The sequence below is a fragment of the Ursus arctos genome, unplaced genomic scaffold (assembly GCF_023065955.2).
Source record: "Ursus arctos isolate Adak ecotype North America unplaced genomic scaffold, UrsArc2.0 scaffold_33, whole genome shotgun sequence".
NCBI classification, from domain to species: domain Eukaryota; kingdom Metazoa; phylum Chordata; class Mammalia; order Carnivora; family Ursidae; genus Ursus; species Ursus arctos.
In genome coordinates this window covers 2,526,347-2,538,313 of record NW_026623019.1, presented here as the reverse complement: position 1 = coordinate 2,538,313, position 11,967 = coordinate 2,526,347, and the positions used below count along the sequence as shown (strand labels likewise).

The following is an 11,967-nucleotide window of genomic DNA, read 5'->3' as shown; positions in this document are numbered from 1 at the left end:
CATGTGGGTGAGGGGGCACGGTCCCACGGGTCCCTCGGAGATCCCAGAGGATGCCCAGAATCGTCCTCCCCACGTGACCAGCGGGCTTGCCCCAGGTTTGCAGATGGCCCTGCACTTCCAGGGCGCACCTGCCTGCAGGGATGTCCCCGTGATGCTGGAAGGGAGCCCCAGCGAGGGAGCCGGGATGCTGTTCACCCCGTGCAGCTGCAGAGCTTGGGTGGGTCGGGGAAGGTTGGGGTGAGGCACCAACAGCATAACGCACAGGTTATATATATATACATAAAAATGAAGCAACACGTCCGTGATCCTTGGAAACAAGCCCTGTGTTTCAGGAATGTGACCCAGCGTCGACTCCCTCATTGCCACAGTAAAGGCCTTCCGAAACTCTCCGCTCGCACTAACCTCCCTGGTAGGAGGCGGGCAGGCATGCCTCCAGCAGTGAACCGTACAAGCAGGAGCTCACCAGGCTGTCCAGGGAGGGGGATTCCCAGAGCAAAGGAAGAAGCAGCCCCCCGCATCGCCAGAGATGGAAACAATGCCCTCCACCAGGAAAAAGGACAACTCTATCTTAAAAAAACGAAGCAGCAACCTCTCCCTTCCCCGTCTCAGGTTGGGGGGCATGAAGCCTGGTTTCTGGGTCTTAGAGGGTGAGGACAGACTTCCAGCTAAACGAGGCAGGATCATGTGCGATCCCGGGACACCCCTACAATGACCACGAAGGGCGGGAAGGGATGAACCAGCACACGACCAACGAAGGACTTGAACCCCGAAATGCAAAGAACTCTGTCAAGTCGATAAGAGAAGACATCCGATAGAAAAACGGACAAAGTACCTGGGTAATCACGAAATGCGTCGTGCCCGTGCGCGTCCACACAATGGCGTGCTGTGCCGCGGTGAGAAGGAACCGGCCCAGCTCTTCTGGTCCCACCTGGGTGACCCACACACCGCGACGCTGAGTGACGGAAGCCGGAGGCGGGGAGGCTCTGCGGAGTTCTGCGGCCACGCTCTCCCACCGAGGGCGACGTTCTCAGACGTGAAGCCGGAGGAATGGGGTGGGAGTCCGCTGGTTCTCCTGCCATCCTCGGGCTTTTAAAACTTTGTGCGTCTCTCACCTTGATAAAAATAAATTAATTTTTTAAGAAAACTCTGATTTCCACTCAGCGGGTCAACATCAAGGGCACCGTCTCTGTGCACCTACTGTGTTCGGGGACATTGGCTCCTGCAGGTGAGGAGGACTTTAGACCTCTGCTTCCCGGAGCTTTGAGTCTGGGAAACGGCAGGCACTCACCCACAGGAGCAGGCAGCAACGGAAACCACACGTCCAACAGCCCAGAGTGTTGGGCAGTCTGTCCTGGGCAAGGTGTCTTGCCTCCTGGGTCCTGCAGCTACTTGCTCAAGGCCCCGGGCGTCTCAGTGCTCACTGTTGACTGAATCTATGGAGAAAGGCCCCTCTGGTTCCAAATGGCCCCACCCACCCCGTCAGGACAATAGGCCATTAACTGTGGAATTTACAGTTGGAGGGGAAAACGGGCTGTCCTGTCCGTGGGGGCGCTCCCTGCCCGTGGGTTTTGAGTCAGTTTCTTCCTCTCCTGCATGACCTGCTGCAGCTCTAAGGGCCAGGTGAAAATGTGGATCATAAATGACTCCAGGGCGTAAAGCACAAGCTCATGCTTCTGGAAGGAGGGATTTCTCGCTTGGCCCCAGCATGGGGAGCCCTAGAATAAACAGGAAGGGGCCCAGAGACCAGGCTCTTTCCAGACCTGGCCACAAACGGCGTCTGCTCACAACCAAAGGACCCGGCCCCTTCTTCGGCTCTGAAGACAGGAAGCAAGAGGAACATCTGGTTTATAGCTCAAGGCCCCGCGGAGGCTTGTCTACCACCGGCAAAGCGGGCCTCTCTCTTCTACAGCTTCTTGGCAGCCTGGAACCCGACTACCGACTCCAACTACCAACAGTCACTCACGGCCACGATGAGCGCACAAGGCAGAGTCATCCTCTGGCCAGAGCCGAGCCCTGTGCCGGCGGCCTCGGCTCCCCCACGGAGAAGGCAGGGGGATGGTCCCTGCAGAGGCTCCATGGGCCTTCCCGAAGCCCACACAGCCTGAAAGCATGAGGCCTGTCGGAGCTCAGAAATGCCAGATCTCAGGGCCTCGGTGTTTCTGCCGTGTGGAGATGACACCGAGGAGCTGGCCTTCTCCCCACCGCAGATTCTCCCCCCTCCCTTGGATCTCAGACCCCCTCGGAAGCCTGCGTTTGCCTGCGGTTCTTGGAAGTCAAGCACTTGCTGACGTGTGTGGAGGGACGACGGGCATCTCCTCTGACCCGTTGGCCATTTGGGGCTCCCTGGGCTGGTGGGCATGGGTGTCCCCGGGGGCTCGCGGCCTGCAGCCGTGCACCCCCTGGCCACCATGGGGCACCCAGAGCTCCTCTTCCCCCCACCCCACCCCCGCCGTGCCTCCCCGAGGCACAAGATGAACGTGACCACGACATGGGCAGCACTCCCCAAGAACACAAATATGCCGTTAAAAATGTAACAACCGTCCACAACCTGTCAAAGCTCTGTGTCCATCGTGCAATCCGCCACAGCTGTATCTGTCAGAGAGCGTGAAAATCGCCACTTTTCATCCAAAGAGAAAATTGAGACGTTCGCTATCTCGTCAAGAGTTCTGAACTTATTTCTACCGCCAACCCCAGGAAACTCAGGCACACCCTGGGTTCTGCACACAGACGCGTACACACAGCCCTGCACACCCTTGTGCTCGTCCCAGGCACGTGCCTCCACGGCATGAGCGATTGTGTGCAGCCCGTGCCCCCTCCACAGCACCCAGGACCCTCAGCAAAGGCCCCGTGGGCCTGAGGGCCACTGCCATGCTCCCCGTGACCGTGCAGGTGAGAGAGCTGGAGGCTTCCCGGAGGAGGGGACAGGGCTGGCGCTGGTGGGGGTGAGTCAGCACTGGCCTGACACAGGGGTGGGTGCTGGGGGCCCCGGGAGCCTGAGGGCCCGCTGGAGACCAAGGTCTGGTCCAAACACAGCCCTAGAGACATTTGAGGAGTTCGCCTGAGGAAGGGGCGTTTTCAATCTCCAGTGTTGTTTCTGGTGTTGTCATTTTACTTGCCATAAATCCTAACCCACTCAAAATTACAAAGGCATGTGCGAAGTTGTGATGTGAACGTGTGTTCACGTGTGTCCTGGGAGGACCACGGGCATGCACACATGCACACGCACTCACACGCGTACACACGCATGCACGCAGGCTCGGAGGGCTAGCGTCTACCCAAGCTGGGCTTGGCTTCCTCCCATCCTACGGCAGGACACTGTGACCCAGGCAAACAGCTTTATTCTTCACGATGAGAACTTCCCGAAAGACCCATCCATCGACTGGTCAATGGGAAACATCCGCAGACAGTTCGCACACTGAGATCCTGGGCATCCTGTTCCCTGGCCCCTGCCTGCCACCCCGTCCTAACCGAAGCCACCCTACACTGGAGGTCGGATTCTCAAGGGACTCCGACCTCGACGCCCCTCGGAGGTGCCTGCGAAGCTCTGGGGCGGGGCCCCCCTTCCAGGGCCGGACGCTCGCTCGCCTCCCCCACAGGTGCTGGTGGTGGTGACGTCCGGGGGTCTGGCTCCGACGCTCGCATGCAATCAGGGTGACCAGACTTGCGTCTCAACAAGTGTCTTATTTTCTAATTAATCGATATTACTTTTTACATCATAAAACCACCTGGATAAACATTACTAATCCCCTAATGAAAATAAGAAAAACAGGGAGGCTGAGTTCCAGGAGCCGCTAAGAAGAGCAGGGCCGCTGTGGCCCCCAAGGAGGGAGGAGGGGGAGCCGGGGAACTGGCAGAAAGCAAGTCCCTTGATGCTGTGAAGGGAGAAAGTGCCGCCATTAGGAATCCCCGGACACAATCAGCACGTCAAGGGCCTGGCTCTGCCCTCTTTGCCCCAATCTCCTCCCCCGTCCTCTGTGTGGGTTTTCGCTGCACCAAGCGGCCCCCAATGACAGCTACGTGTCGTGGTCACCGCAGCTGGCCCCCCGCAGTGCCACCAGACACGGAGCTGGTGCCCGGACCGCGGGATCCTTCCTACCCTCCCCCCCCCAGGCACCAAGCCACAGATACTTGCTGAAGTGGGACCAACCCTGGGCACAGTGTGCCCGTGACATCTTGTCAGCCATCTGAGGGATCAGCCCTGGTTGATCTGTCACCATAGCAACTGGGAAGCTCTGGAAAAGCCAGCCTTATGCTATCTCCCGATATAAAGGCTCCATCTCCCAAAAAGCAGAGGTGCCTCAGGCTAACCACGCAGGTCATGGCTTGCAGGACACGGGGATGCCACCAGCCGACCGTGGCACCGGGGGCGAGCTCCCCAGCTGGGCCGCCCCCAGGATGCGGACGACACAGTGTCACTGGCGTCATGAGCAAGGAAAGTGCCCGGCTGTGGCCGGCCGTGGGGGACTCAGCATCACCGTCCAGGGCTGCTGGGCGTGGAGCGTCGCGTGCCCAACACGAACGTGACCCCCGCACCCTCACGTCCCGTTGGCCGTGACATTGTCAGTATCAGTAACGTCAGCATCTTTCCACATCTGGGCATATGTACACCCTTCTTTTTGAAAGCCCCGCGGGCTCCCCCCCCCCCCGGGAGGCGGCGATGCCACGGTGCATACCTGTCCCTGCCGGCCACACCGAGATGCCTCCGTCACCTCCCCACCCCCGTGGCTCACAGCGAGCCGGGCACGTTCCGTCCAGCACGTGTTTGCAGGGACGACGCAGGACAGACTCAGTAACGGGCCCACACCCGCACGATTCAGGTACACCCGTGGCCACATTGACCCCCCCAAAGGGACATCATGGTGGTGGGTAGAGTCCTGACAGAGAAGATGCCAAGAATGAAAGAGGACTTCACTGCCTCCACTCTGACCTGGGTCTGAACTTTCTAATTAATTTCTCGTTCCGTGAACCTACAAACTCGGGCTAAAGGCCCTGCAGGCAAAGCATCCCCTGCTGGGAAGTGACCCTCCCACTCATGCAGCAAGGACTGCCCTGAGCCAGCAAGACCCCGCCCATGATCAGCCTGACCTGCACTGCCCCCCTGCACCACCCGCCGACCTCCGTCCCACATTTTCCTGTCTTTGCAGCACTGGGGAAATAGTCTGGGAGATGGGGGCCTGCTGTCTTCCCCACATCGCCCTCACTGAACTAAATTACTTTCTTGTCTCACCTCCACTGTCTCTCTGCCTTTCGATGCTGTCAGCGTCGAGTGGCTAAACCCAGTCGGTTTGGGGCCCCTGGAGACCTGACTATAAGGCGCTGCAGTTGGAGGGAAGAGACGAGGCCGTGCGCTCTATCTCGGGGAGACCCAGCGCAGCTGCGGAGACAGACCCTGGGCACCACCTCCCAGTGAGGAAGTTGTTCCAGGGGAAAAGCCCATGAGTGGAACTTCCGGCTTGTTTTCCCTAATGTGCTCCCTGGGGAAATGGTCTGGATGGGGGACAAGATGATTCTTGGGTAAAAATTCATGCGAAGGTCAAGTGGTAACCCCATAGGGACACATTCAGGAAATTCGCGGGAAGCTTTTGCAGCAGCCAGATCCCGGCGTTCTCCCTGCCTGCGTCCCGCGGCTGCTGCCTGAGTGAGGCCAGGCAGTGGTGGCCGGGGCCGTGGGTCCCTCGGAAGCTGTGGGGCCTCCAGGCCTGGGCTGGCAGAGTCCCCGCTACCCTGCCCTCTGCTCTAGGCCGTGCCCCGGCTCCGCGCCTCGTCCTCCCTTCTCTTGCTAAGTGTGAGCCAAGGAAAGCCGAGAAATGGAAGAACGGTGAAACCTTTGGAAGAGACCATGTCCACTGAGACTCTGACGTCTGGGGTATCGTCAGACATGACACGGACTAAATCACTGCTGGGCATGTGGTCAAAGGAAACGCCCACGAAGACAAAAAGGCTGCTGGCATGAATCATTTCTCATAATCACGGTGTCTGCAGTTTCAGGGCCTGGAGCTAGTCCTCCCGAAACACACGTTTAATGGCCCCGCTCCCCATAAATGCTCACACCGGCTGGGAAGGCACCACTCCCATGAGACAGACAGTGAAAACCATTGCTGATCCGCCTGCTTGGAGCAGACCGGGCCGCGGGGAACTGCTTCCAGCCTGCACTGCCCCCACCCCGCACGGCACCTGCTATCCCTCCGTCCCCAGCTTCCCGCCAAGTGTTCCTACAAGCCAGCGGTTCCGGGCGCAGTACAGTAGGTGGCCAACGGAGCCTCACCACACTCCACGAATTTCAGGAGATTCTGGTTTTGCCCCCGACCCCCGCAGCCCCAAAGACTCTCCAGCCCCCTGGGTGCATCCTGGCTCTTTGCCGGCACTGTGGAGACTGTTCAAATGCTCATTATTTTAAAACAACCGGTGTTGGTTGGCAAGCACGCAGTGAAAGGGGAGCCCTCGTGCATGGTGGGCGGGAAAGCAAGCTGGGGCGGCCACTCTGCAAGACAGGACGGCGGTTCCTCAAAGTGTTAAAAAGAGAGCTACCCTGCGACCCCGTGGTTCCAGTTCTGGGTACTTACCCGAAGAAAAGGCAATGGCTGTCCGCAAGAGCTCTGTGCTCCCCGACGCCCACGGCAGCACCGCGCAGCAGGGACCGGTCGTCCAGCAGGGATGCGTGCCCGGAGGAGTATTCCTCAGCTGTAACAGGCCCGGGCAGACCTGGAGGTCAGTGTGCAAATGAAATGAGCCAGAGAAAGAAAGGCTGAGTGATCTCCCTCACAGGTAGGAGCGGGCACAGGAGGGCAGGGCGCTGGGGACCCGTCAGTTGCGGGGTCCACGGCGGCAGCTATGCAGGCACAGCGACCAGCGGCAGCCCCGTACTGAGCATGCTCGCCGCACGCACGTGGTAACCGGGCAGGGAGAAGGCAGGTCAGAGCTTGGCTCCAGCCATCACGTCCCTGATGCCTGTGGCTCCCGTCACTGCGCCCGACACCCTAAATTGAGACAGTTCTTACTAAAATGTTCTAAGTTTTAGAAATAAGCTAAAACAACGAGCTTGGGTGGTGGTTTCAGGGGCACAGGTGCGGAGTCCAGACATATGTGCCTCCAGGGCTCACTTCTATCCCTAAGATGCCCCGCTCCCACGGTCCAGGTAGCCAGGCAGACGTGGGTAAACAGAAGAGGCAGGGCCTTCACCTCCTGGGACTCAAGCCGCCTGTGAGCCCTGCCTGCTCAGCGGGGATGGGGGGGACGGGGAGGAGCCGGACGCCCAAGCCGGTCCATCCCGAGATCGGCCCGCAGTGCACCAAGCATGTCCGCTCTCAGGAGGTACACCTCTTGTGCTGGACTCTAGACAGGCCTCCAGGTGGGAGGTGGCCCAGGTGACCCTGCCTGAGCCCCCCTCTGCGTGGGGAAGCTTGGAAGTTAAGACCCCTTGGGGGGAGAGCCTGAGGACTTCCCGACGCATGCGGAGCCCCTGGCACCCCCACCCCCAGCCCGGGCATGCCTGGGCCCAGGTGAAATCAGCAGGGACCCCCTTGCCAGGCACAGAATTGTGCCAAACAGTACATGCCTGTTCTTCCATCCGGACGCTTCGGGGTCTGGATGCAGCGGTGGGTGACCCCAGTGAAGTCTAGTCAGTGGTTCAAGCTCAGCTGCCCTTGGCTCTCTCGCAGGCCCTGCCTTCCCCAAAGAAGCTTCTAGATGCTGGGAGGGCAGGCTGAGGGTGGAGGAGGGGCAATGGGTCTGCTCTCTGGGCTCGGCCAGGCCCCTGTAATCCCCACAGCCCGAGATGAGGTCTCTGTGCAGCGGCCCTGGCAGCCCCCTGAGACGCAAGGTCCAAAGGCCCCCGGTCAGCAAGGGCAGCCACCTTACTTCCCAGCGATCCAGCTAGGACCCCTCGGGGCAGTGGCCAAGACCTGGGCTGCAGAGGCTGGAGCGTGGCCTCCATGACCCGCCACACACAGGTCAGGCCCTGGCTGGGCTGGACAGCTGGACAGCCAGGTGGACAATGCAGGGGGTGCTCCCTGTGTCTCTGTGTGTGTATATCTCTGTCTCTCTGTCTCTGTCTCTCTCTCCATCTTTCTCTGTCCCTCTGTCTCTGTGTGTCTCTCTGTCTGTGTCTCTCTGTTGGTCTCTGTCTCTGTCTCTCCACGTGGTCCCTCCTGTGGCTGCCCTCAGAATCTAGCTTGTCACGTGGAGACTATCCGAGCAGGTGTCCCAAGAGAAGCGGACTCAGTCGCGTGGCCCCCTGGTTGGGAGCCTCAGGAGACCCATGGTCCATGGAGCCCAACTGGGGAGTGGTGGGGTCCCCAGGAAGAGGTCAACCGTCCCAAAGCCCCACCGCCCGCGCCAGGACACAGCCACCTGACCAGATCCTCTCCCACCCACACGCGGCCTTGCAATCCTCAGGGCCCGCGGGCAGCTTCCGACCTCCTCTTCCATCTGGAGGTTTCGCCCTGCAGCTCCTCTCCACCTGCCCCGTCTCCTGACAAACACTGTTTACAGGATGAGGGATGAAAAACACATCAGTTCAGCTTGGCTGGAAAGGAATAAATATGTCTGTGTGAAGTAATGCCTACTCAGGCTGAAATCCTGTAGATATTTCCAAACAAGTGGTTCGGCCTGCAAGAAAGCCCATCTCGGAGGTGCTTTGACAGTAATGCATTTAGTGGGGTCACAGAAGAAACCGAGGTGCCGTGGCCTGACCTCCTGTTTCCATTCCCAACACAACGGCCTTTAACCCTCGTGCTGGCTGCCTCCTGGTTACAAAATAGCTACAGAGCTCCCGGCACGACACCAACATCCCAGACTGGAAGGAAAGGGCAGGGGAAGCCTGTGGAGTTTCCAGATGATTTTTATCTTTTATTTTTTTGCCTCACAGGGTCCCGTTCACCCCCTGGAACTATTAGTGGTTAAGGAAAGGGGGATCATTGCTGCAGCTACTTTAGACCAAAGGGGCGTGGGGCCCCTCTCTCTGAGAGCTCAAGGGCTCTCTGCCTGCTATATAAATGCAGAATTGGGTTCTTGGGGCGAGAAAAAAAGTGAGGACCACCGAGGAGGAGAAGGAACGTGTCTTCCACGAGTCTGGGCTGGGTGGTGAGGGTCCCAGATATCAGGCAGGGTCTATGTTTGGAGCCCCTAAGTAAGGTGAAATCTCGATTCTGTTTGGATTCGAGGAGGAGAGCACGAATACATGAGCAGCAAAGCCAGTGGTCACATCACGTGAGCCCCGCATCCCACACTTTCTCTTTGAAACAGAAGTGATCCAAGGAGTTCCTTCCCAGCCGCCCCCAGCAGAGTCCTGCTGGGGCCTCGATGGCCTCGCGGACCCTCCCCAGCAGGTAAGGCGAGGCCAGGCGCATACAGGCGGGGCCAGCCGCGGCTGCAGGGGCCCTGGCAGGGAACCCACCAGCTGCAAGGTCGCTGATAGCTGAGAGCGAGTAGCATTGGTGTCCAGAGCTGCTCAACACTGTGACGCACTGAGTCTGTGTCTGCTTGGCTTCCCTTCGGCCTCCAGTTTCATGTCCGTGGAGGCCGTGGGTTCCTCCGGGAGCTCTCAGCACAGTGACGTGCCTGCTACCCGCACGCCGAGGCCGGCAGAAGCAGCTCCTGTGTGTGGACACCCCTGCCCAGGAGAAGGGCACAGCCTCGAGAAAGCTCCCCAAGGTAGGGGTCAGCCTGCCCATGGGACTTCCAGCAAATCTGGGTCAGAGCCCTGCACAGAACTCAGACGCGACCCAGACGTCAGCAGGGTTTCCCAGGCTCCCGCGCTTCCTCCACGGGAATTGTGAACTCTTCTCTGACCGAATACATTTGGGAAATGCCAGGAGCAGCCCCTCGGGCTTCAGCCCCAGCAGGGACAGACCTGGCTGGGACCCGGCAGCGGACGCCATGCGTGGACGTGTGTGTCAGAACTCGGGCCAGCCGAGAAGCATCGGCCTCTTCCCTGGAGGGAAGCCCTTGTCTGGCCTATCAACCAGGACAAATGAAAATACGTACCTTCCCCCCGCCAAAGCCTCATATAAGAATTTTCAGAGCAGGGGCGCCTGGGTGGCTCAGTCGGTGAAGCGTCTGCCTTCGGCTCAGGTCGCGATCCAGGGGTCCTGGGATCGAGTCTCACACTGGGTTCCCTGCTCAGTGGGGAGTCCGCTTTTCCCTCTCTCTCTGACCCTCCCCCTGCTTGTGTACACGCTCGCTCTCTCTCTCCCTCTCTCAAATAAATAAATAAATCTTAAAAAAAAAAAAAAAAGAATATTCAGAGCAGCTTTACTGTAAGAGCCAAGACCTGGAATCACCCCAATCCACCAGGTAAATGGGACACGTGTTCTGAGTGTCTAAAAACGTGCAGAGGGCAAGATGCTGAGCAGGACAGATAAATGCCGGAGAAGCCGCTGTGCCGCGGGGCTGTCCTGGGGCCAGGCCACAGGCTCCACCCGCCGGGCCACGGGACTGCCCACAGAGCCTCTCGGCTGTCTCAGAGGCTGGGATGCCCTGACACGCGTGTGTACACGAGTCTGGAAACCAGGCCCCAGATAACAAGCGTGCATTTCAGTAGGGACCTCCCAGGAGGATCGATTCCTGAGCAAGGCTGGGCCCCCAGGGCTGTGCTTCCCAAATCCAGGGCTCCTGGGAGACAGGTCCCGCTGGGGCCTCCTGTCCCCCCCGAGGCAGACTGGCAGTCCTCCTTGGTCTTTTTCCAGGGGGTCCTACCCCTTGTTGCCTTACTTTGTTCTCTCTTCCATCCCCGAAAAGGCCAAAGCCTCTTAGTTACCTGATTCCAAGAAGGAACGGGGGTGAGTTCATGGTAGACATGCATGAAGTCCCCTGCAGAACCCAGGCACTTTCCCTCGTCCACACGGGCTCCTAGGAGAGGAGAGAAGCCTCGAATGCAAAACAGACGGAAGGAGGGGGGTCCTCACGTCCCTCTGTCCAGCCTGTCCCTCTTCTGGCGTTCCTAGAACACCCATCACCCCAGATGCTTCTCAGACCCAGCAGAAACCTGCCTCCCTACAGAGAGAGGGTCAGACCCCAGCACAGACGCCTCTCTGTCCTGCACCGCTTTTGTGCCTCCAGGTTCAGCTGGGTGACACTTGCAGCCTATGAAGTGTTTGCTAAAAGTATTTGTGTTTGAAAAAGAGGGAGAGGGTTTGGATGAGAAGCTTCTTTGCTAAACATTTTTCTATTAGAGGGGAGACTATTTTGAGGTTGCAGGGTGGCATCCTGCCTGAGTCTCTCCGGTCGCGTCCGTGTCACTCACCACAGGCATCAGGAAAACAGCGATGTTGCTGAACGTGGCGCTAGATGCCAAGCATCCCAACACGGCACCAAGGCCCAAAACCCCGTGGTCCATAGGAAGTGTGGCGGGAGTGCGTTCATTTCCTGTTCTGGGCTATACAGTTTCCCGAGCGCTCTTGGAATGTGACAGTTTGAACAGATTGTGGCAACAGATGGGGAAAAATCACCACCTGATTTTGGCGTGACGTGGAGAGATAGAATGTGATGGGCAATAATGAGAGAGGCCGTGTTCAGCCAGAAAAGGCCGTCTGCAAACGGCAAGGCTCGCTGACGGTCAAAGAGGCTCGAACCCCATGAAGGGCACCTTGCCACCTTCCACACCCTGGTCCCACTAACGTCCCCCAAAAGCCCCTGAGCTGCACATGTGAACCATTCCCACAAAGTTCAGAGCCTGTCCAAGAATGCAAGCGCTCCTCGGGGCGCACGGACCCTCAGCTCCGATCACAGAGCAGCACAGGAGACAGACCCCGGCCCCGAGACCTTGGGGGAGAGAGGGGGCCTGGCAGGGGCTCCCTGGGGGGAGGGGGGCTTCGCCTCACTGGCAGCCTTCGTCCTGCAGGTGGGTATTGGCTGTGTCCTCCTGCAATACTTTTTGCATGTTTTAAATACTTAGTGGTAAAATCCAAATATTTGCACACAGAGTTGACTCCAGCGTGTGGGGCCTGCGTGTGCTCGGTGGAAGCGGTG

General features: G+C 58.9%; 1 protein-coding gene across 1 annotated transcript in view; it reads left to right on the top strand.

Annotated features, from left to right (window-relative positions):
- The first annotated feature begins 847 nt into the window (after positions 1-847).
- Positions 848-11,967, top strand: part of LOC113270125 (semaphorin-4D) — a 105,268-nt gene continuing 94,148 nt past the window's right edge. The window contains exons 1-2 of the mRNA XM_026519192.4: positions 848-1,052; positions 2,822-2,889. Coding sequence (XP_026374977.3) covers positions 848-1,052; positions 2,822-2,889 — 273 coding nt within the window. The remainder of the gene's footprint in view (positions 1,053-2,821; positions 2,890-11,967) is intronic.